The sequence below is a fragment of the Filicampus tigris genome, chromosome 9 (assembly GCF_054856515.1).
Source record: "Filicampus tigris isolate MCC_2025a chromosome 9, RoL_Ftig_1.0, whole genome shotgun sequence".
Classification (NCBI taxonomy): Eukaryota; Metazoa; Chordata; class Actinopteri; order Syngnathiformes; family Syngnathidae; genus Filicampus; species Filicampus tigris.
The window spans coordinates 8,918,111-8,943,285 of NC_141225.1; the positions used below are offsets into that span (position 1 = coordinate 8,918,111).

The 25,175-nt window shown below is 41.6% G+C and overlaps 1 protein-coding gene across 2 annotated transcripts in view; it reads left to right on the forward strand.

The window, feature by feature from the left end:
• Positions 1 to 25,175, forward strand: part of tox2 (TOX high mobility group box family member 2) — a 111,447-nt gene that overhangs the window by 54,506 nt on the left and 31,766 nt on the right. For both annotated transcript variants that reach the window (XM_086041538.1, XM_086041539.1), the window contains exon 4: positions 17,666 to 17,992. In XM_086041538.1, coding sequence (XP_085897664.1) covers positions 17,666 to 17,992 — 327 coding nt within the window. The remainder of the gene's footprint in view (positions 1 to 17,665; positions 17,993 to 25,175) is intronic.

A 25,175-nucleotide genomic window follows, 5' to 3' on the forward strand; every position in this document is an offset into this window, starting at 1 on the left:
TGCCGCTGTAGTCTTTGCAGCCAAAAAAACACCGCATGTGGTTTTTGCATGCACTACGTGTGGCTGGTTTCGCTCAGCCAGCCAGCCTCACTAGTTCGGATTACCCATCCGGCTCACGGCATCAAAGCGAGAACATTATGGATTGCCGAGTTGAAAGGACCACATTTGCATATTTCTTTCACTTTTAAGTTAATGCGTTGCCCTCCAAGTAAAACACAGGTACAAAAAGGAAACATCTGGTTGTGAATGATTGAATTTATGTTTTAGTGGCTCGTTTGCTTCGATTTGTCTTTAATTACTGCTACAGTAAGCAGATGTGGCAACTCACAGTGATGCTTTCATGTATATTAAAAGACCCGGTAAGGAATCATTTTGGTCATATGGAATTTATTGCACCGCTTTAGTAAGAGTGTACAGTGGACGACCGAGGCCAACTACGAATGGCAGATTCCCGCAAATAAGTGACATATAAATACACCGCAAACAATGATCCTAAAACACTTGACTAGCTTTTCATTTGCAAAGTTCTTCAAACATAAACTTAAAAGTACCGTAATATTCACAATATACAGTATTGGTATGTACAGTATATGTCAACAATTCTGGTGATGATGATGATGATGATGAAGTACTGTCGTAGTGCAGTCCGGACTAAAACAACGGTGTCGGTTCAGTAACCCCTGGATACATGCAGTAACAACAATAATTGGTGGTCGTAGCTGAGGTGGCGATGTTTTATCGACATTTTCCTGAGTTGTTGTGACATATCCTACTAGTTTTAAGGCCAGGACTAGTCCTAGTTTGGTGAAACCGTTGTGACCTCAAGCAGACATGGGCAACACCATCTAGCCACTTCAGCTGACTTTCACTCACAAATCTAACACTACACTACTGTTATATTTGTGATTTTATGACTGAACGGAACTTCAGACTTCGCACACATCAGCCTTCTGTCTTCCGAAAACGTGTATGAGCGGCACTAGTTTGATTTTTGGACGTGTTTTCAGCTGGCAGTAACCATTCTTTGTCTCAATCAAAGGGACGCTACAATGAAGGCCATAATACTGTAGATAGTATTTTGCCATGAATATAAAAAATTATAATGTTCGGACTATTTTTGCCACATTACAGAAAATCATGCATTGGTGAGTTAGCTATGAATAATTGAGAATAGCGTCCAAAAAAAACAAAATCAATTCACAAATGTCGCACTGCAAATATGTTGGGATCCACTGTTCTTAAAGTGGAAATCAACCCAAACATGTTTTTTTTCAAGAATATGTTTCCAGCAGGGCCACTAGTTGAAACACGGCATTCTGATGAATTGCTGTTGTGGAATATGAGTTAAGCAGCAGAATCCACCACTTTTTAGCCATCTCAGCCATTTTATCACTTCTGGCGATTAAAAATGACATCACAACTGCTCAGAGCTCAGGTAACGACCAATCACGGATCAACTTCTGAAAACAGGTCAGCCGTGATTGGTCGTTACCTGAGTTTCAGTCGACAGAAGTGACAAAATGGCCGCCCCCAGAGATAGCTAAAAACAGGTCGATTAACTCTTATTCCACAAACGAAATATTTATCCGAATGCCTTGTTTCAACTAGTGGGCTTGCATAGAACATATACTCTAAAAATATGTTTGGGTTGACTTCCACATTAAAGAAGACATATTTTGGAACATTTACTTTTTAATTTTTTGTATAGGATTGTGCCTACCCACCCATCAAGTGTGAAATTAAACAACACACTATCTTTTCCGCTACTCAGCCAGTTCAATCAAAATAGGATTGATCACATAAACTATTGATAGCTAGGAGAAAAACTAATCAGAGCATGTCACCACAGTGAGGGGTACTGCACCAGTGGTTTAATAATTAATCGGGATTTAATAGGCAGGCAGCATGGCGGTCAAGTGGCTAGCACGTCTGCTTTACAATTAAGAGGTCCTGTGTTTGAATCTCTGCTCTGGACCTGGCATGCTCAAAAGTATCCTTCTTAGGTTAATTGAAGACTCTTACTCGTCCATAGGTGTAATTGTGAACAGTTGGACTAGTCCAGGGTTTACCTAGCTTTTCTCACCAAAAGAGCCTGGGATAGGCTCAGCCCAGCTCACCCTCAAACCCATTGCGGACAAGCACAGGGGTATAGAGTATGGATAGATAGACGAATTTAACAATCACAGAGTTTCTAACTAACATGTCTAACATTGCCTTGTGATGTGAGTACTGTGTCTGTCCACAATTATGGCCAATAGGATGCGAGGGCCTACACAAACACATTAAGGTTGCCATTAGTTTCTTCATCTCATCACCGGGTTGCTGACGGGAGTGTTTGAGAAGAGGGCCTCACACAAATATACGCCCATGTATGGTGCCATGTAGGACCAGTATTTTTTTTTTTTTAAGGAGAGCTTTTAAATGGACATGATGCATTGAAAGGGGGCTTGTAAATGACTGCAGCAAGGCCATGGAGAGAAAGCAAAAATGAGAGTGAGAGAGAGCGCTTTCCATCTCTCTACTGCCGCCACAAATATGCCTGCGCATCTTTTTGCTTTGTCTCCCTGTCCCTGCATTGTCAGCACGCGGGCTATAGAAATATTTTGGCAGGCTGCTGGTTGTTTTCATTTTCACAAAAGATGTATCTGGGGGGGGGAAGAGATGCGGGGGAGGGAAGGTGCAGTCTGTGGGAAACGGTGTAGAGAGACCACGTCAAGTCAGGCGGACATTTAAGCAAAAGCGGAATGGAAAGGGGACGGAATTGGTTGTGGGGAGGAGGAAAAATCAAAACCAATAGAATGGGAGGAAAGAGATCAATGTGCAGATGAGGTGAGTCAGGTGAAGGGAGGAATTGGGGTGAGGAATCAATGAAAAAGAGACGGGGGCAACCACTCCAGATCCCCCCCCCCCCCCCCCTTTCAATCTAAACAGCAGGAGGAAGCTGTAAATCAACTTAATGTGGCCAAGCTGTAATTCAGACCAGCAGGGCCCGAACGCTGGCGCGGGGCGCCGAATGGCGGGAGTTTACAAAACGCAAGCGCTTTAATCAGCGCGCCGATCCAAAGATACCATCGCCCCCCTCCCCAATCACTTCCCTTCCTGTCAGTCACACACGGCTGAAGCTGGACCAATCGCACATCGAAGTATCCCGGCGTCCCCGGCTTTTTTTGGACTCTGGGCGGCTGCCAACAAGAGTATTACTCATCCCGACTGGAAAGGTTGGAATGGGACTTTAATTCAGAACATGGAGGCACAAATGTGATAGATTTGTTAAAGGTTGGACATAAAAGAGTTCAGGGATCATGTTCTACAATGGCTCATCAGAAACATATGGTGGGAAGATGAGACACACACGGGGGAGGGGAGACCTTAACCAACACTGCGAGGGCAGAAAAACTGTGAGAAACAAGTCAGGTAACAATTGTGCCTTATCTTCTAAATCAGAAAATGCTGGGAAATTCTGAGGGTTAAAACTGTGAAAAGGATAGCCGCAACGCATTAAATACATTTTATAGTCAGGAAATCGGGAAAGGAAAAAAATAAGAGTGACAAATCTGAAGCTTTGTTGGACTGGGAGAGTGACATTTTAAATTTGCAACAATATAAACACAAATGCGTTTTGTCTGGAGGATCTAACAACTGTTCGCTGAGAGAAAATTGCTCTTAAAGGTAATTTTGTAAGATGAATTTGAAACAATTTTACATTAAAGCCTGATATTCGTGGGGTACAGGGATCGAGCCCTGCCACAAAAAAAAACATGTTTAAAATTCCCTTATCCCTAATAAATGTCCCTACATTAAACCATAAATATACCACAAATCATGATCCTAAAACACATTTTTATAATGTCTAACCCATCTTCATCATCTGGCCATTAGAGTTTGAAAAACCGGTTTGGTTTCCTCAAAATGTTTAGGTTAAAAAAGAATTATCCGGTGGTTCCTGTGATTGAGAATGAAGAATGACGTGGATGTTGCACATAGTTGAACAGAGAAGATCATAAGATGTGCGTGCAGGTGGCAAATGGTTGGGTTGTCTATGAGTAATTAAGCGAAACATAATTGCTAGCCTGTGAGTAGATGACAGTCTGCTATCCATTTCAGCATCAAGAGGCCAGAACTGGGCCATTAATCCTAGCAACAGAAAAGTCATTTAATTAGCCAATCCGTTAATGATTGTGTTCACCATGTCTCAATTTTCACCAAATATGACTTTTATGGCTGGTGTTCCATCTCCCTTGGAATTGATTTACCTAGCTAAAACATTTTGTGTTTGGCTGACACCTCACTAATTTAAACTACAGAAATTGTAAAGTTTGAATGCTAATATCATCCTTTGCGCTATTCACCTTGCTTTCTTATTTACTCGGCCATTACGTGCCAAATGAAATGGTTTGGTCACTACGAGAATTCTTTGAGCTTTTGAAGTAGGAAGTACTGTATTTCATGGAGAAACTGTCGAAATCAATATTAATATTGCTTCGTTAACCAGGTAAAAGACTCATTTTGATTTAAAACCTCTTTTCCAACAGTGACCTAACCAAGACAGCAGCACAAAATCAAAACGGGTTCAGCAAAACACACACAACATACAAATATGATCACACACTACAGAAAGACAAGAATGTGATTACATGATGACACGCTAGAACCACAAGATACAATTGTACTTGTTTCTCTGCCTTTTATATTTGCCTTATATAAAATGTGTTAATTGCAAGTTATAGGTAGACTAGCTAAAAAAATGTAAAATCCTTTTTGCCCAGTCCAGTTCTGACTTTCCGGACCTGCATCTGTTATGATGTCCTGAGAACGAAGGCCATATCAGCTGATGTTTCTACACTTGTGAACACAAATATAGTAAGTAGAAGTCCAAGAATAGATTTATAAATAAAAGGCAGCCCAGAGTTGACAAACATACATCAAGGGTTCACTGTATCGAAATCTTAATGTCTTCAGTGATGGGGATCATTTGGATTCATGCCTGCCAAAACACGCAAACAGGGGAGTTCATTGACACCACCGGCGAGCCGTCGCCTCCGCTCACCGCCAGCCTTGCGGCCAACAATGACAACTATGAACACAAGGGCACAGATGTTAGCGTACTGCTGGCACCAGCTCTGCCAGCCTCTGATACACAGCTTCATGGACTCTCAGCCTCGGAAGGCGGGAGACGACTTAAGCGCACAGTGACACTCAGCCAAACACTGCGAGTTAAATGTATACTAGAAGAGGGGGAAAAATTTCAGGCATATGTATGAAATGTGCATTCACAAAAGCCTTTCAAAGGCTATTACGCTCACAGGAACGGGCCGAGGATTTAACACCCCTCCGTTTGTTTAAAGCACAGTTATTTGTGGGTGACAGGATCCTAACAATTCTGCGAATAATGCCGGTTTGTCTGCGTGACTGCGCCATCAGCGCTCCCTTTGTTATTTTCCACATTGTTCCAGTCACTCAGTCCACACGCAGCAGGCTTTTTTTGTACATTTTTTTTGTATTCTCCATTTACCTTTTCTTGCAACAATAATTTGTTTTGTCGTGCACACACAGTAGCGCCATTGTGCGCATGCTAATAGCCAGTTAGGCGGTGGGAGGAAGAAAAGCAGATGACTAAACTCGCTTTAAAAGATTTTTATTATTTTATTTGGATTGTATGTTTGAGTGCCTGCTGTGTAAAGCAGATAGCCGCCAATAAGTTAAAGAAACGGAAGAGGAGTAAAGGGAAAGGGGGAATAAAATTGTACGTCTGCCAATGTAATCCTAAATGCACCATGTCAGGCAGTGACTGTGATTTTGCTTCTCATTTGAAATATCCACTTCCTTCCTGTGCCTGCGCGCTAAAGACACAGGAGTCTCAACTTGACCGTCACTCTACACGACAGAGCCGAGTCGTGGTTTGCTTTCATCACAGTTAAGTTTAAAAATGAGAAGACTTTCCCATAATCGGGCCAAATTTGAGCCTTTTCACCTTTTCCGATCAAATTTATCAAAGGTCTTATCCTGAGCTATATTATCCTGTCATGCCGGATGTGTTAATAAGGATTTTTCATCCCTGATCTGCTCGGAAAATGGTCAAAGGCCCTAATTATCAAGAATCTCTAAAAACATTATCCTAAGTGATTATCCTGTGGTGTGTTGTGCGGTAGGCTGGATTTTTCCTCCATGGAGTGGTCAGAAAACGGTTGGGCCGGCAATCATAGCGCGGAGAAGACTGATAATTGGTCCGTTGAATATTTTTACACCAGTTCCAGGAAAGGTCAGCAAAGGCCTGATTATCAAATGTCCCTTTGTCTTTTGATAAGGGTTGTGTTTTCATTGCTGATCAGCTTGGAAAACAGTAGGAAAAACACCATAAATAGTAAATGTATTGAGTATTTACTATTAGAAATACTCGCGTGTGGTCAGAACTGAGGTCTGCGTAGTCACGGACCCTGTGATTGTGGCATGAGACAGAACAATCCCCACTTATGCGGGGTACACACACCACCAATCGCGTTGACCTTAAGCATGTTCCCTTCCTTCGGATCATTGTCAGAAAATGTGTGCACGATCTCTGCAGCGAATGTGTTATGATGCAGATAATATCTCTGTATCTTTAGTCCAGACAGGCGAATCAAACGTGACAATTTTGCCTTCTGCCACCACTCATTTTCACATTTAATCAATTACCGGTATATTCTAAATGTAGGCCACCAGTGTTGTAGAAGTTCTGTCATCTGACTTCAGTTCGGTTCGTATGTATTAGTGTTGTAGTTCGGTCTCAAGACACCTTTTTAAGGGTCTTGGTCTCATCTAGGAATATATTGTTGTTTTGTTTTTTTATACAGTCTTGGTCGTCTCGGTCTCATCCTCCAAACGTCTTGCTCTTATCTCAATCTCAACTTCCAAAAGTATTGGTCTTGTCTCGGTCTCGACACTCTCTAATCTCAATTATGTCACGGTCTAGTGACAGTATGAATTGTTGTCTGTCTCTACATGTGCCCTGTGATTGACTTGCGACCAGTCCAGCAGTTTTCCTTTCATGTTAGCTGGCATAGGCACAGATCCTCACAACTTTGAACAGAATCTCTGAACGTTGGGGAGAAGTTTGGGCCATAATGTTAGCACTACATCATGGGCCCTGTCCTACTGTACTGTATGTAGAATCAATAGATGGATCTTATAAATATCTGTGTTCCTGCTAAACACTAATCAGAGAGAGGAAGCTAGAGCATCAACAGAAGTACATGGGAGCTTGTGTTTATTATTTGATAAGGCCTCTCTCGTAACCTCGGCACATGTTGGGCAATCGCCCTGGCTCGGCATCAGCTCGGCTGTGTGCCACTTTAAATTAGTTGCCAGCGGAGTGAGAGATGGCCCGCCCTCATCTTTTCACAACATGCATTAGTACGCCACTCAGAGTCTCGTACCGCCGGAGGTTAAAGACAAATTATATCATTTCTGTCATCCAATCAAATCACGCCGACCCCTCCTGACTCACCGGACGCATAATGAAATATGACATGGCGCAAACGCAGCTGACGCTAATCGGCCCTGACGCGCCATCAGATGGCGGCGACCCCGTGAACCCATCTGACAAGTGAGTCGAGCGGTGGGAACAGGATGCAACGCCGAGAAGATGGAGAGAAGACATAAGAAGACAGAAACCTTTGGTGGCAGATGATATATGAAATCAAAACAGCTTTATTTTTGTCGCAGAGAGCTTAAGCGCGGTACACAAATCTGAAAATCTGGTGACTTAAATCACAAATCAGCGAAGGCCCGATAGTCAGGTGTCTCTAAAAGATTATCTCGAGTGATTATCCTGTGTTGTGGGGCTCTAAGAGTGATTTTTCCTCCTGGTCACGGACAATCGAAAATGTTAAACCTGTTTAGTATATTTACCATTGCAAATCCTTACTGGTGTGGTTAACATCGGGTTCCACTGAGTCATGGATGGTTGACATAAAACCGAACAAGATTGTGGGCCGAATTTAAGCATTTTCCCTTCCTTCCGATCAAAGTCAGCAACGTTTAGTTTATCGCATGTCGCTAAGAGATTATTCTAGGCAATTATCTTATAGTGTGTTGTGTGTTCAGAGTAATTTTTCCTCCTGGATCTATTTATAAAATGGTCGGGCCCACAATCGTAAAGGTTAAACTTTTGATTCTAGGATTCCAAATTCTTATTTGTGGTCAACACTGAGTTTGCTGTGCCACAGACTCCAATATTGTGACTTGAATGGGAACGATAGCCCATCAGAAAGCGACCTGAAGCTCACGTAGTAGCGCGAAAGAAATAGAGGAGCAAATGATTGTCTTAATTCAGAGCTTGAAATAAGCAGTTTCACATTGCAGTTTGTGGGTCAAAATTTGCATTTTGTACCTCATTCAAACACAGTGAATAGTAAAACTCAGAAACACATATTTGATGATGAGGAAAGATGGAAAAGCCATGCTAATTGTTAAGATAACCTAAAACCGACACGGCAAGTGTATTTAACACAGGAATCAAGTGCTTGGAGTGATCGAGTCAATTTTTCATAGACGTCTGGCTTAAAGTGGAAAACATCCAACTTTGAATAGCAATATAGCTGTCATAAAAAGTGTCTAGACTTGAGAGATAAAAATCTGTTCGCTAAACCGAACATTAACTGGGAATGAATTACGGTATGCTACACCATTCGGCAGTCAGCGGCCTATAAGGTTAAAAATATAATAGTATAAAGTATTTATAATATCATTAATATTATTTGTTAGTTGACACAACAGTGTCCTAATTTTTTATTTTAACTTTTGAGGTCTGCACAATAAATGTTCTCACATTATATTAAAGCAGGTCTTATCTTTTTTTTTTAAATCAATTTAGCGATGCTTCTAGATAACTAACTACAGTTTGCTCTTATACACAGTGTGCATTTAAGAAATAAAAACTCTTGATTATATAAAAAAGAAAACATATTGTTCATTCATTATATTGTCATAGGAAGTCCTCAATTTACGAATGAGTTCCGTTCCTACACTACACAGATGTAACCTGAATTTCCGTGTATGTCAGATTTCACCGTTAAAGTTGAAATTTACATCAAAATGACTGCTATAAAAAAAACAAAAATACATTAAAATAAAAACATAAGATTCTATAGTTAGCATTACTGCTGAGAAGTGGATGGAGAAAGAGGAGAGGAGCGCAAACAGGCACGATCGAGACACTCTGCGCATGCTCATTGCTCAACCGCAAGGAATGCTGGTCTTTGTAGTACAGGAAGTGCTTGTATGCGGAAGTGCGGTGCTTGGCGCACAACCACCGCAAATACACAAGCAGAGGTAAATAAGCTCAGACATGCAGCACGAAAGCACACTTTTGGAGCAAGAAGGAAACCGTCCGCTTCATTCATGTGGTGGGTGACATAAAAATCAAGTGTTTTACTGACAGTTGAAAGTACCATGCGGAAATGACGTCCATTTCAGTCACGACATCATGCGGCGCCTTCACAATTATTCACTTATTCAAATGCCGGAGCAACTCTGTCCGCTCTTTCATGTAAACGGGATATTCAGAATGTTTCAGAAATCTGAATTTTGACCTTAACCCGAATAGTGACTGCATGTAAATGAAGTCACTATGGTGCTGGGGACAAAAGAGAAGAGGAAGAGGCATGGGCGTCGTAAAGTCAAAACGTCATAGGTCGCATACGTCGTAATTCGAGGACGTCCTGTATTCTTATTGTTTAAAAAACCCTTGCTTCAGGTCCCTGGGACCTGCAAAAAAATAAAAAATCTCCCAAAAATGATAAAGTTGCTCCTCAAATAAAGTCGTTGATTCGAAAAACTGCTTTGCAAATTAAAAATAAATATTTCGAGCGCTTATAATTGTTTGTATTAGGCGTCTCCCAAGTAATTCACCACAATTAAAATGACCAAAAAAGGGGTTTTCAACCGAAACAGATAACAGACCAATTTGCCTAGCTTCTTCTATTTCTATTGCTTCTTAATTTGTAAGCAAGAGGGTGAATGTGGACATCTGCATACTTAGATCATTCCCTTTAATTATTGCACCATTATTGCCTTCATATGCTCCCTCTTATGAAACCACTCAAGCCACGGGGCCACATCATTTCTTCACAAGGCCCTGTGGTCAGCGTTGGAGAGATAGCGGCATTAGAGTGTAGATCAGGCAACAGAAGGGAAGCAGGAGAAGCAAGGAAGGTATAGAGTAGCTGTAAGCGGACGCCTGGCACTCGTCACCCTTTGCTGTACTCCTGCCAGGATAGCCTTTGTAGTGCCTCTGACATGATCGCGTGGCAGAAGATCAGCTCTGGCTTTAATTAAGCCCGACTTGACAGCGTACAGAGATGGATGGTGTTGTAGAATGGGCCTCTCTCTGTTCCATGTAAAGTGGGACTCTAGGAACACTATAAACAAGACCATTTGTAAATAAACGGGAAAAAAGATGAGATAAAGAGTGCCCGACTTTGTCTGGTTGCCTCTTTGGAATCTGGTAGCGTAGCATCAGAGGTAATGGAAGCGTGAGTGGGGTTTGAAGTGTAATTCAGCAGTGTGACGAAGCCTTTCAATAGGCAGAAAAGTGCACACTAGTGTTAAGGCAGATCTGCCCCACTCCTAACAGAAGTAATGAAGGGTACTTTATTTTGTCAAATTTTAAGTGTCGAGCAAAATCTGTTGTGTGCATGTAACCCAAACCTGAAGAAAGAGCTTGCGTTGCCACCTCGTTGAATGGAAGTGGCTAGAAAAGAGCCTTAAATTGGGAACATATACCGATAATCCGGAAAATTTTGATGCTGTCATGATTGTGATTTGATCTTTAGATTACATTTGGTTTTGTTTCATGTTGTTTTCTTGTATGCTTTTCTCTTCCTCATTAGGTTTTGTTTCCACCTGTTCTCATTCATACTGGTCCCATGTGTTAACCAATCAGCTCCCTCCAACACGTTGTGCCTTGTCCAGGTGTTCATTGTTGTCTCGTCAGTTTGCTTGAATTTAGTTCCCTGCTTCCTTTCAGTCTTTGTCGGGTCATTGCTACTCTTGGTGTCCCTGTCAGTTCCAAGCGACTGACTCACTCACTCATCAAACGATTGCCAATTAACAACCGAAATAAGTGTGAAGTTATGCCATTTAAGTTCTGCTGCTTACCATAACAGCAGTACCTACCGAGCAACGCCACAACAAGGAACTTTGACTTGAACGAGTTCCCTTCGCACTGTCAACGATGATCTCATGTTATGCGTAGAGGGTGTTTCTTTTTTAACCATTGCAGTTGACTGACGTGTGGTTGCTCCTCAATGTTATATCTATCTGTCTGTCTGTCTGTATAACACTCTCTGAGTATATCCTCTATTTACCGTATGTTTCCCTTTCCTTCTATCCGTTGGTCTCGCGTTCTCTAGTGCTCTTTTTCTCTCCCTGTACTGTATCTCGGTTTCTCTATTGCTCCGTATCTCTCTAGTCCCTCTATTGCTTTCTATTTTTCCTTGCTATCCCTTTTTTTCTGTCTATCTCTCTGTCTCTCTAGCTCACTGTCTGTCTCTCTTCCTTTCTCCGTCTCTCTAGTTCTATCACTCTCTAAGGCTATCTAGCTCTCTATTCCTCTATCGCTGCATCCCTCCCTCTATCCTTTCCTCCCTCAATTGCTCCATCACAATCTCTCTATCCATCCCTACAGTAGCTCTGTCTTGCTCTCTATTTATCTACCCTCTATCTCTCATTTAGCTGCCTCTATCTTGTCTTTCTATCGCTATATCACTATCGATCTCTCGCTCTCTATCTATATCTCTATCTAGTTTTCTGTCTTTCTCTCTGTCTGTCTGTCTGTCTGTCTTGCTAGCTAGCTATCTTGCTAGCTATCTGGCTTTATATCCAGTCACATGTACAGCACTTGACAGATTAACATTCTTTATTGCTTGTTTGAACATGTAAATCTATTTTCAACTCAATTTTTATGCATTATTGCTGTAAATATAACATGATAGAATTATTATACGGTGTAATCGCGTTTTGTCCTGGATGCCGGTACGTGCAAGCATCCTAACAATAATCTAATAAGGGAAAAAAAGTGCAGCTAATGAGCCATTAGCCACAGTCAATATCATCTCCAGAAGGCCTTGACTGCGCAGGCAAGGCTACAGAGGGAGGATTAGATGTGTGCCAAAATAAAAAGACAAGCTGGAGCGCTCCCCAATCAATGATATTTCCTCGCTCGGTCCCACGCCAACTGTCTCTTCATCTGTTTCCCTCCGACGGAAGGTGCGCTGCAATGCAACTGTTACGGTCCAGAGACGCGGCGCTTAATTAAAATGTTACAAGCGGCCACTGCAGCTCCCACTGTGGAAGCCAAGTTCCCCAGTCCCCAGTCAAATAATAACCCATATCGTATATAAGCGAACGGTGCCGTAAAAATTGTTTATTAATTCTCATTTTCTATATGGGGAAATATACATGATGACGTTTAACACACTGTTCAAGTATAATCAATTTGCAATCATGGTTTTATCATTAAAAAAATGCATTTGAGATTATTGTAATGCATTTTTTAAATTTTTACTTTTTATTTGTAATTTTTGTGAAGTTAATGTTTTATAGCTAGCATACCTAGAAACACACAACACTGACCAAAGTCATGAATGGCGACTCATTCCACAAATATGGCCGACATCCACAGAGTTAAGGCTGTAGTTTGACGTATTTCATTTATTTTAAATACTGTATATCCTGTATATATATATAAAATGTAAAAAGTTTTGAACATCTAACTGATTTTCAATTAATATTTCAATTATCTTAATTTCATTGATTTCCATTTAATTTCATTCATCTTAATTTCATTGCAAAATAAAAATAATTTTCCGAGTACAGCAAGGGTACATCCAAATGCTTTTCCTTTGTTTGGAGTATAGTTTTAAAGCTCCTTCTGTATACAGTTGAGTACAGCACAGAATATGCATTTAATGAAAAAAAAAAAAAGAACCAAAAAACGTGTATTCCAAATGAGGAGAAATGAATGATGTATCCAGCCACAATCCAACTGGGGATGTCCTTGGCATATTTCCATTTTATCATCAAGGGCAATAGATGAGACTTTGCAGTCGTCCTCATCCAAAGCAGGAAACTATCGCTGGTTCTGTAGATACACACTTGGACAAATGGCAAGCAAAAAAGGTTGGTGAACATGCTCCATGATCATTCAAAGATGGCACCCGTTGGAGCACAATGGCGATGGACGCACACAATGGCTTGGATGTTTACAGCGGACAATCCCATTTCCTTCCAACAATTATGAGGGATATTGAATCTCAGGAAATGTTGCTTTTCTCATCCATTAGACCAAACAATAACACAAGTAATCCCCAAAGGTTTGCACCAAAAAAATTTAAAAATCTGTCTTCAAAGGACGGCGTCCCAAAATTCATGTCAACCTATCTGGAGATTTGAGGTGATCACCTTTTTTATTTCTCATTAAGTGTCAGGGAAAAGGATAAAAATGTCGAATTAAAAGTCTGATTCTAAGGATTTCAAATGGATTTCAATTCTGCTCAAAGCTACACCATGCTCCCTCTTGTGTGTGTAAAATTGTGCGGCTGTTTTGTTTGTTGTGTTTTTGTTTTTTCATTGGATGGCCAATGAACCATATAGCAGAGAGCTCTCTTGAAACACTCAATAGTTTACCGTTGTGTTTTACAAATCTTAATTGACTACAGGCGTGTATCTCCATCCATCCATCCATCCATTATCAATACCACTCATCCTCACAAGGGTCGCGGGCGTGCTGGCCTGGAGCCTATCTCAGCTGTCACCAGGCAGTGGGCGGGGTACACCCTGAACTGGTTGCCAGTCAATCACATGGCACACAGAGACAAACAAACATACACACTCACAATCACACCTAGGGGCAATTTAGAGTGTCCAACCAATCTACTATGCATGTTCCGGGGCAGGAATCGAACACAGTCAACCACTGTGTGTGTGTGTGTGGGGGGGGGGGGGGGGGGGGCGTGTGTATATATATATATATATATATATATATATATATATATATATATATATATATATATATATATATATATATATATATATATATATATATATATATATATATATATATATATATACATATATTTATATATATATATATATATATATATATAAAGAGAGAGAGCGAGAGAGAGAGATTTGGACCCATGCGCAGACGTGACACGGAAGTTGAAAAGTTAAGTCTTTATCAAAAAAAAAATACAAAGTAAATACAAAGAGCTTGACTGGAAGAGAGTTTGCATCCTCACTGGAAGAAGGTTTGACGTACTGACAACAACGTGTCACTGAGTAACTCACGCTTATAAACAGTAAGACATCAGGCCTATATGACATAATAAAGGACAAAGCATAAAAGGTCCATAGCAACTGAACAGCAACTAATACATCAAGTAACAACCAGTCACAACAGTATTCATTGTATTTTTAATTCATATAAGATGTTAATTTTAGATTGTATTTCAAGGTATTACACAGTGGAACAGTTGAACCCGGTGAACAATGCGCTCACCTTGAGGAAGAATGACAACGCCTCACATTGTTTTCTCTTTCTCTCTGTCTCTCTCTCCCTCTCTCTCTCTCACACCCATCTTCTTCTTCTTCTCCTCCTAAAAGTATCTGCCGCCGAGATAAATGACCACTCTGCCGCCGAGCATGACAGCCTACACAAAGATGATATTGAATTGATTTGAGAAATGTTGCCGGACTGACTGTTTGATGTATGCCGCATGACGTGAATCATAAAAATTCTATTAAAAAACTCTTGAATGGCTGACACCGGAATATTATTTGTGATGATTAATTTGACACAGTCATTACAATGGGAGTCGTTTCAACTCGAGATTGCTTTTTCGTTCCCTGTTGACTCGCTTGGCTATTTTTTCTCTCCGGGTCTCTTTGTAGAGCTGATTGGACACGCCGTGTTAACGTTCAAATATGTTTTGTTTTGGGGTTTTTTTTTTCCACTTTGTTTTTTGCAACGAATTACATTAAACAAAATTTGAATTGAAAGCGTGACTAAAGGTTTTTGACAGAGCTGGGCACTTGACTGTTTTTTGCCGGTCCGGCCGCGACCCTCCACCCTTGACCTGGGCACCCTTCCGACTGCGACCCCTCGCCCTTATTCATAAACATTATCACCCCCCGCCCCTTTCAGCCCTCCGGCCCCCCCCAAAAAAAGTGTCCGTGATTGACGCTGCCGCGGGAGGGATGCTAACGGCAGAAGCTTTTTAAGGATCATTATCTGGCTAATTTACTATTCGAACCCGCTGTGGACACGCTTCAAATGCGCCACTAGTACTTTACTACTTAAGAAGGCCTTCATTGATCCCATAGTGGGGAAATTTTCAGTGTTACCTTACCTTACTTACCCAAATGCATGTGCTTACTTCCATTGCGAGCCCCGGGGTTGGTTTTGTCATATTGTATAATTATTTGAGTCCAACAGACGGCCAGAAGTCGCATTCAACAAGTTATTTTCCACACTTCCCTTCGTTCACGGCCTTCAAAATAAAAGCATACCAGCAAACCACTATACATAGCAGGTTTGCTATGGCGTATTTCCGGAAGTAGAAGAGGCCAGAAGAAGTGCATGAACTCCACCTTGATGTGGCAGCGTCATACTTGAGTGCTGTGCGCAGCTTAATATACTCCCGGACACAAGTTGTTTTGAAACAGTTACATTCCAAGTCGGGGGGCATCGCTTCAAAAAGACAGCGACAACAATGGATAACGTACCTGCTACAACCATAAAGGGACCGAGATGACTAGACTATGCATTTAATTTTATTGCCAAACTAGTTTGCTTTTCTAGCAGCAACGAGCTGCGTACTGCATCCTCTCTCTCCCCCTCTCATGTGACATAATGTCGCTCGCGCCGACGCGGGAGTAGAAGAAGCCTAAAAATAAGACTTTCACTGAGTAGGCTGAGATGAAATTTGGACGCCTCGCGACCACGTCAAACGCATGAGGGCCAATTAGTAGGCCGGACTAAAATCCACTTCCAGCCATGCTTAGTTCAGCCATTTTTTAAAATGTGTCACCCCCCGCTCCCCTGCCACCAAAATGGGCATCCGGCCGGGCTGGAGAGTCCGACTGGTCCGGCCCAGGGACGAACTGCCCAGCTCTGGTTTTTGAGAAGTGCAGCAGTCTTCAAAATACCTCAGGAGGAGTTGTACAGGATCACGCAAGACTGATGAATAATTGAAAGAACGAATTGCTTACATACCAATAATCTGACCGAATTTGAGCATTTTCCCCACTTCCGGGGAGTCAGCAAACGCCTGAATAGCAGATGTCTGTAAAAGATTATCCTGAGCAATTATCTTGTAGTGTGGGATGTGTTAAAAGTAAATGTTCCTTCTTTATCTGCTCGTAAAACTGAATGACTTATGCCTAAATCATAGGGGTGGGCATTTCTCTTCACGAAAACGATTCAATAACGTTTTTCGGTACATGGTGTGTGAAACGATTCAACAACAGTTCGATTAGGAAGTGGATCGATTCAATTCGGTTCGACTCGATATGCTCTGTTCGAGAGGGTATGATCCAATTACTTTTTTTGTTGTTATTTTACATACATTTGAATGAACTTGTCAGTAGTGTAAATGCGACATTTTCTTCAAATAAATAAATAAATGTACGATTCGATATGTATCAATTTGGTTCGATTCAATGCACTTGCATCTTTTAAATCAAAATATGATTTTCCAATTCAAATTGTTTTTTTGTTACACCCACTCTACGAACTCATCATGAATGCTTATGTAGAGCAAGAAAAAAAAACACTTTTTAGCGAGCATGTTGTTATTTTGTATTGTATAATCCATTACTTTTGTTATGATTTTCTGGAGTCTGCAGTTCATTTTGGATAGTATACATAGGGTTCGTAGCTTGAGGGGCCCTTTAGACTTTTCTTAACTGAAAACAGATGAAACATGGTTTGTTTTGGTTGTGTGTTTGGGTGAAAACTGGAAACATTCAAAAACATGGATCTTTAAGAGTAGCGTTTCCATTCAAGCCTGGTGGTTAGCAAGTCTGCCTCACAGTTTGGGTTAGCATTCGGGGTTCAAAAGTCATCTCCAGCATCCCTGGTACTCCAGCTTCTTCCTACATTCCAAAATTTTGCACGTCTGGTTCATTGAAGACTCTAAATTGGTTATAGGTGTGAATGTAAGTGTGAATATGTGTTTGTCTATATGTGCCTGGAGATTGACATGTGACCAGTCCAGGGTAGATCCGGTTTCTCTTGCCAAACGTCAAATACGATAGCCTCCCACCACCCTAATCTCATGAGGATGTGTGGTATAACAAAACATATGGATATTTCTATTAAGGCAGCACAGTGGAGTAATGATGAACATATGCAAAGTTTGTCTTGCAGTCATGAGAGTCGAGTTGTGTGGAGTTTGGAATTTGAGTTGTCATGTTAGAGTGTCTTTTATCTGGGTACTGCGATTTACTCCCACATCATATAAACATCTTACAAAGACTCTGGCGAACAGTCCACTGTGAACACTGCTTCTCTTGCCAAGAGTCAGCTGGGATAAGCTTCATCTCACTTTTATCCATCTGTAGGTAAAACTGTCCCTAAAACACATTTTTTTCTACTATTCAAACATGTCTCTGTCTTTCTCAGAATTACACAGCTCAAACTGGTGGCGGTAGCGGCAGCAACGGCGGAGGAGCGGGAGGCGGTGGCGGAGGCGGCGGTGGCAGCAGTGGTGGAACGGCCAGTGGCAACGGAGCCGGGGACGAAGACTACGAGATCCCCCCCATTACTCCGCCCAACCACCCGGAGCCTCCTCTCCTACACCTGATGGAGCACGACTCCACTGGCTACCTCTGCCACTCGCTGTCGCACAACGGCCTCATCAACCCTTATTCCTACCCGGAGCTGCCCACACTCATGATGTCCAACATGCTGGCGCAAGATGGCCAACTGGTCTCCAGCCAGATGCCCTCGGTGAGTACAGATACTGTACATGGACTCAGACCCCGGATAGACCAGTGATTCCCAACCACAATGCGCCAGGAAACTGACCAATTTTACTTTCACAATTGATCCGATTATATTGACTCCAATTCACTGCTACATTCATCTATCTATGCCAGGGGCATATAGAGACAGGCAGAACAATTGAATTCTCTTCTGCGAGATGGTAGAAAGGCCAATGAGTCAGTGTATCCACCTGTTGCCATTCATACATGTTCTGATAAACATATTTTTCATTGAGTAAGTAAACTTGTGAGTGCATTGAGGCAGTATCATTATTATTTTAGTACATTTACTTTTTCTGACATTTTTGCTTTTCTAATGTAAAATATACCTTGGCTCAGTACAGGCTTGGAAACGCTGGACTAGAGGGTTGAGTTTGCGTTATGATTTGGACAGCTTCACCTTGATACCTGATTACATTTACAGTGAAACATCTTTTGAGGGGGGTGGTCCCGTTTAATGAGCAACTGTCCATCCAATCACTCTCTACTGTGGTGTCTCCTGGGGCGCAGTTAAGAGTTTGAGAAAGCCTAACATTGGTTTGTTATCAGAAGCTAAGGCTGCTAAAGCTAAGATTTGCTTCCAACCACACTTGCTGCACCTCTGCTTAGATTTTGTTACTTGTATAGCATTTACGCATCATCTGGTCATGGCTTAGGATCTTCCCCAAGCCTAACTGCCGAGTCGTGGGCAGGAGAAACTCTGTGTGGGGGCTGTATTATGTTTACATTTTCAGAAATAAGCAACTCACAACCGACTGATTTGGTTATGTAATGTCACGCATAACTAGTGGCAGACACTTCAGACCCCAATATTTGTATACAAGCAAAGTCAACTTAAAAGTGGGGACCTCTCGCTAAGATAAATTCCAAAAATTTAGTGGCCTTTTTTTTGTGTGATGTTTTGGATATATTTATGCTCCTTTACAAGGTAGTTATGGCTAAATATAAAATATATTATATATTTTGCATTTTATATGTTTATTAATATATATATTATTAATCGAATCGAAAATCGGGAACTGAAAATCAAATCGAATCGGGGCTTGAGTGAATCGTTACATCCCTATTATTTATAGTTTTTTAGTCAAGCTGTATTTATTATTCAGTCCACCATTACATTTCCAAGGATGTCCACATCTACTATACGCCATTCTCTTACTCACTCTTCAAGTCTCTCTGCATCTCTGTTCAACCTGCTGATGAAACTCTGCGAAAAAAGAATAACAAATACTGGAAATATTATTTTAGGCAATACCCTTCTGTATAGACAATTTTGCTTAAATTCCAGCTATGGTATCATCACATTTTTTTCTAGTAGACATAACTGTCCTCCTTCTGTAGTGAGAAAAAAAAAACACAAAAAAGCCACACACACTGTTATGGAAGGGAGTTAAGGGTGGTTCTGTACCACCAGGATTGACCGATAGTAGAAAAAAAAATCTAATATGATGATCCTTGATTCTCAGGCTTTGCTATCAGTTTATTGGCTTAACGGTGCTTCATATTATCCCAGCCAGCATATTGTTTTGAGTGAGCAGCCTGCTAATGAAAAGAAAAGAGGGTACATTGTACAGTATATATACACACAGATTCAGATCAAGGTCAAGCAGAATGTATTGGAGCGTTTTTTTATGCGCAGATGTGATATAGAGCCAAACAGCAGTCAGCACATAGCTTGATATATATCTAAAATATAACTACGGTGCTGTAGATTATGTGGAATATCGGTAAAAAGCCCCCACCACCACCTGGGGAATTGGATTCATGTCATTTATCTTAATGCACAAGTCACATTTTGGTTGTGACCTTTACCAGAGACAGTGCTTCATCTGCGACTCAGGGTATTTTTTAACGCCACGAAAAACATAGTGCAGGCATTTGCACTAAAGCTCCGTATCATGAATAATGTTAAGATTGCATTTATTAGTAGAAATAACCCCCAAAATATGCTCCGTAGCACCTAGTGGATTTTATATATTTTTATAATTCAACCCTTGGAGACAATTTCACAAGCGACATGAAATTGGGTATGCATGTCTATCATGAGTAGATGAATTAAAATGTCTCAAGGAGCTATGCCTGAACAGACATGGTATGTCTGCAGTTTTAGTTGGTAGTGGTCATTAGACGGTCATTTTAGACATTTCCACCTCCAAACTGTCAAAGTTCGAAGTTTGATGACTTGCCATGAAAGTCAAAACATCTAACTTCAATCCAAAATTCCACCCCCGAAGCCAAATTCACTTAGCAACATGAACTTTGATAGACATATCTCTCATGAGTAGTTACACAAAAAAGTCTCAAGAAGTCCGGCCATGAAAGGCACAGGAAGACGGCCGTTTTGGTTGGAAGCGGCCAATATAAGGTCATTTTAGCCGTTTCCACAGGTCCTCAAAAAAAGAAACGGACCCCAGAGATTTTATCCGATGGCTGATAAATTTGAAATGTGCATAGTAGATGGATGCTCAAGGCTAGATTGGGAAGAACAACAATTATTGTCATAGACTGTTGCCAGAGCATGGACGCAAAGATCACCATAAAATACAAAACTCTAATAATGTCACTCCAAAATTCTGCCCCCGAAGCCAGATTCACTTAGCAACATGAACTTTGGTCGGCATGTCTATCAAGCGTAGATGAAAAGAAAAAAAAAAAAAGTGACAAGAAGCCAAATCTGTTTGATTTGGTCATTATGAAAAGTTATTTTGGCCTTTAAAGACAAATCCATCCTAGAGATTTCGTCCAATTTCTGTTCATTATGATCCATGCATACTGGGCGGGCGTAAGATTGCGAAGAATTCGAATTTTCGTCAGGGTGTGTCGGTGATGCATGATGGAGAATTTTGATAATTCGCCATAAAACATAAACTCTAACATCACTCCAAAATATAGGCACTGGAACTTCACTTAGTGCAGGGCTCCAGACGGCCCCCAAATGGTGGCATTTTGCCACTAAAACTTTACAAATTGAAAATATTAAAATTGGTGGTGTTTTTTTTTCATTCTTGAATACATTTTGTTCTTCTGAGTTCTGCTATTTGGTTTTGAAGAAGCCATTTCAGGGTGAGTCGGGCCATCTACAAGTGCCGTTCAAGAATGAGCTACCAAATTTCAACCAAAAATACTGTACAAATGGGTGATGCTAAATGCAAGAAGGTTTGATTTTTGTCATTGTTTGTGGGCAAATCATAGCTGTAACCAGAAGTGTATAGATGCAATACCCGATTAGGTGGCAGTGTAAGAGCTTTCATTTCAGTATGTGTACTGCATATGCAGATTTGTCGTTCTCATATCCGGTGATAACCATCATTTGTTTGGCATTTTTAGAGATAGATTGATCCAAATGAAAGGAAGGTATAGCTGACAGCAATTTGGATACTTTAAATAGCTTCTTGATGTTTCCTCGGCGCACACATTTCTTTTTTTGAGCTTTCAAGCTTTGCTGCTGAAAATCACAAAGGTCTAAATCAAATAGTCTGCTGCCTGGCGAAGCTACCAAAGCGTAGCGGAGCAAGGTTCATTTGTGCGGAGAAGGAATTTCTATTAAATGTCTGCCTCACCTTGACACACTCAGTCGACCGGAGTAATTAAGCAAACTCCAAAGTTCAAACACAAGACGCCGTCGATACGAGTAGCACGACGGACAGTAAAGAGGGTTCATTCTTAATTTTGGTCTCTCCGAGATGAGATCATTTCATTTTGCCTAGGTGGACGCTGCTCTGTGCCCCTGTATGTCTATGCGTGTGTGTGTGAGCACCATAAACAATATCTCTGCTGTTGAAATGGATCCACTACATCTGGAGGTCAGGGGCTTATATTCAATCTTGAGCACGTTGAAAAAAATCCATTAGGGTTCATCTTTCCTGCATCAGCCATTCTATTGTGGTGCTGCAGTGAGATCTGTTTTCATCAGGCAGATTCAATACGTGAGCTGGGCAATGAAAAGAAGAGTGCAATAGACTTGGATGGAGAGAATGGAGATGGAAGGGTGGGGTGAAAAAGAAGAAATTGCAAAGAGGTGACTCTAAATGAGCATATGTGGATTTCATCATTGTGTATTTTAGAAGTAATTCACTTGAGTGAAATAACATCGAGCTCGGTATGGTGCTTGTACAAGGGCGATGAGAGTGTTTCGTCGCAGGTGCTCGCATAAAAGCATAAAGTAAATGGGCTAATTATGCAGAGAATTGAGTGGAAGAATGAGAGGAGACCTATTGCGGTGATAGGTAAACATTCGGGGAGCTATTAGATGCACAAGAGGCAGCGCATGTTTAGATTGCTGAACTAAACAGAGTTTATATTGACTTTTCTCTGGCTGGATGTACACTCCATGGTTCATGACACAATCACATTTTTGGACTCTCAAGGGGCACTATTTGGATATACGTTAATAGGAAATGGATGGAATGTGGTATCTTCACATCGAAATAAAGTCTCGGCCAAATATGGAGAAAAATAGAATGTGTATCGGATATCTGCCAAACAGAGTGCAATGGTGAAACATCGTACATGACTCTGAATAATAACATTAGCATAGAAGCTAACAGACAAGAAGCGTCCTGGCATGTTTAAAACCCTTAGAAAAGGGTGATCCATGGTTGCCATGACGACACAGACACTTTTCTCATAGCCAACTAGAGGATCAGCTTTTATGTTAACATTCTTTGCATGCAACTTTGGTGCATGCTTGTATCCTCGTGAAAATGTATGTATTTTAGGGGTTTAGGAAACGACCCCACAAAACTCGCTCAGTCGTGCTCCCTGGAAAGTTAGGGGAAAAAAAATATCACATCAGTTTTAACAATCAAAACAAAAGTAGTTGTACATGTCTGTCATGTAGGAAAAAGGTATCAAGGGCACATACCTGAAACTGCGCAGGAAGTCAGCCATTTTGGTTTGAACCATCCATTGTGGATGAATTCCAGGGCTCGAAGGCTTTGACTTTGCATGTATCCAGGACTGCGATTGGCTGGCAACCAATTCAGGGTGTCCCCCGCCTACTGCCCGAAGACAGCTGGGATAGGCTCCAGCGCGCCCCGCAACCCTTGTGAGGATAAGCGGTATCGATAATGGATGGATGGATGGATCCAGGACAGATGGGCATTGCTAAATCGGCAAGCTATTTTTGCCTAAGGCATCAAAGATTGCTCATTTTAAGGATTTTTGCTTTCATAGTAAGAATGAGCAATATCACTGAATTTGGAATATAACGACCAATCGTACAACATCGTCATCTCCGTTATCTCTCTTCTGTTAACTCCCAATAACCCCCAAAACATCAACAAAACCACAAATGCCTTAATTTTGTGAATAGTTAATCCTATTTTATTTTTTGGGGTTAGAAGCTGATATGTGGCCTTCATACGAGCTCCGTGTCCGTGACGCTCCGCTGCCCTCGACGGGACCTCTCTGTCCATGCCCCACTGTCATTGCATCTCCAGATTCCAAAACACATTAGACATTTAATAGCCGTGCTCAAGTTGCACTGATCTTATCAAAGCAGCCGGGCGGAGATGCTCATCTCTGCCGGACTTACTGAGTGGTCTTCTTTTTTGTCTGTTAGTCTGGACTTTGACAACAACAACAAAAAAGAGAACACAACCCATATATATGTCATACGGCTGTGCATAACCTCACAATTGTGCTGGCCACCGTCTATTTGAATGGGAGCGCTTCATTTTCTATTAGGCGTTATTGAAAAAGAAATTTAAATGGCCTCAGCCTCTTTTGCTCAATGGCGCGTGAGATATTAGCTCTCGTCAGAGTGCCTCCAGTGTGCTCGTTTGAATACGGAGCAGATGATGAATGTATAATCATACTGGGAGATGTCCACGCATAGACTGCTACATATTAGCAGACGCCGTCAACGCAGTGCCGTCGCAGGTGTCATCGTGTTTTGTTTATTTGACTTTATACAGAGATGCCAGGTGTTCCTGGTTGGCCGTATTTGTTACGAGCTGTTGGTATTTGTATTTCTAAAATAGTCCGGAAATGCGCGGGAGATAAACTTTGAGTTTTCAAGTGAATCTGAATCTATCACAGTTTATGATTGGCTGGCATATGCACCCTACCAGCCAACCAATTGCGATAATATTTGTTGACGTCATCGCCGTTTACATAAGTAGCTTCGCAACTCCATGAGTCCGCGGCTAGCTGTTTGGCTAATGTAGCAGCTAAACAGCAGCCGCTCCTCTAAAAGTCCCTAATCTTCACCTTCATAGTGGCGAATAAGCGACCGACAAGTATCATTTACACGAAAGGAGAACAAGTATTTAACGGGAGAAGAAATGCCAGGGTTTCATCCATGAATCTAAAAACAAGGGAACATTGTGAAATTAGTATTAAATTGAATTTCTAATGGTATGGGAAAGTCTTAAAAATGGTTCTATTGTCTTTACGGGCGCTCACTTTTGTTGCTCTCCACACTCTGAGCTCGCTCGCATGTGCACACCATTCCGGTTGCAAGACGCTGCCTCCGGTTGCCATGGAAATAAAAGCCACACTTGCCCTTGGTCCAGCTGTGGGCTAGGTGGCTCGTGCTGATTTTAGAAAGACAAAATGAGTGTGTGTGTACAATATGCTGTAATTCTTCATCATTGTGTATTTCACAAAGGTATATCCTCACAAGGGTCGCGGGCGTGCTGGAGCCTATCCCAGCTGTCATCGGGCAGTAGGCGCGGTACACCTTGAACTGGTTGCCAGCCAATTGAAGGGGTCACATAACAATACAACATATTTTTAAAATAGGCGGCACGGTGGTCGACTGGTTAGCACGTCCGCCTCACAGTTCAGAGGTCGTGGGTTCGATCCCGGCTCCGGCCTCCCTGTGTGGAGTTTGCATGTTCTCCCCGTGCCTGCGTGGGTTTTCTCCGGGAAACTCCGGTTTCCTCCCACATTCCAAAAACATGCATGGTAAGTTGATTGGATACTCTAAATTGTCCCTAGGTGTGATTGTGAGTGCGGATGTTTGTCTCTGTGTGCCCTGCGATTGGCTGGCAACCAGTTCAGGGTGTCCCCCGCCTACTGCCCAAAGACAGCTGGGATAGGCTCCAGCACGCCCCGCGACCCTTGTGAGGAGAAGCGGTACAGATAATGGATGGATGGATGGATATTTTTAAAATTTGTCTTTGGTTGCATGTGAGAAATGG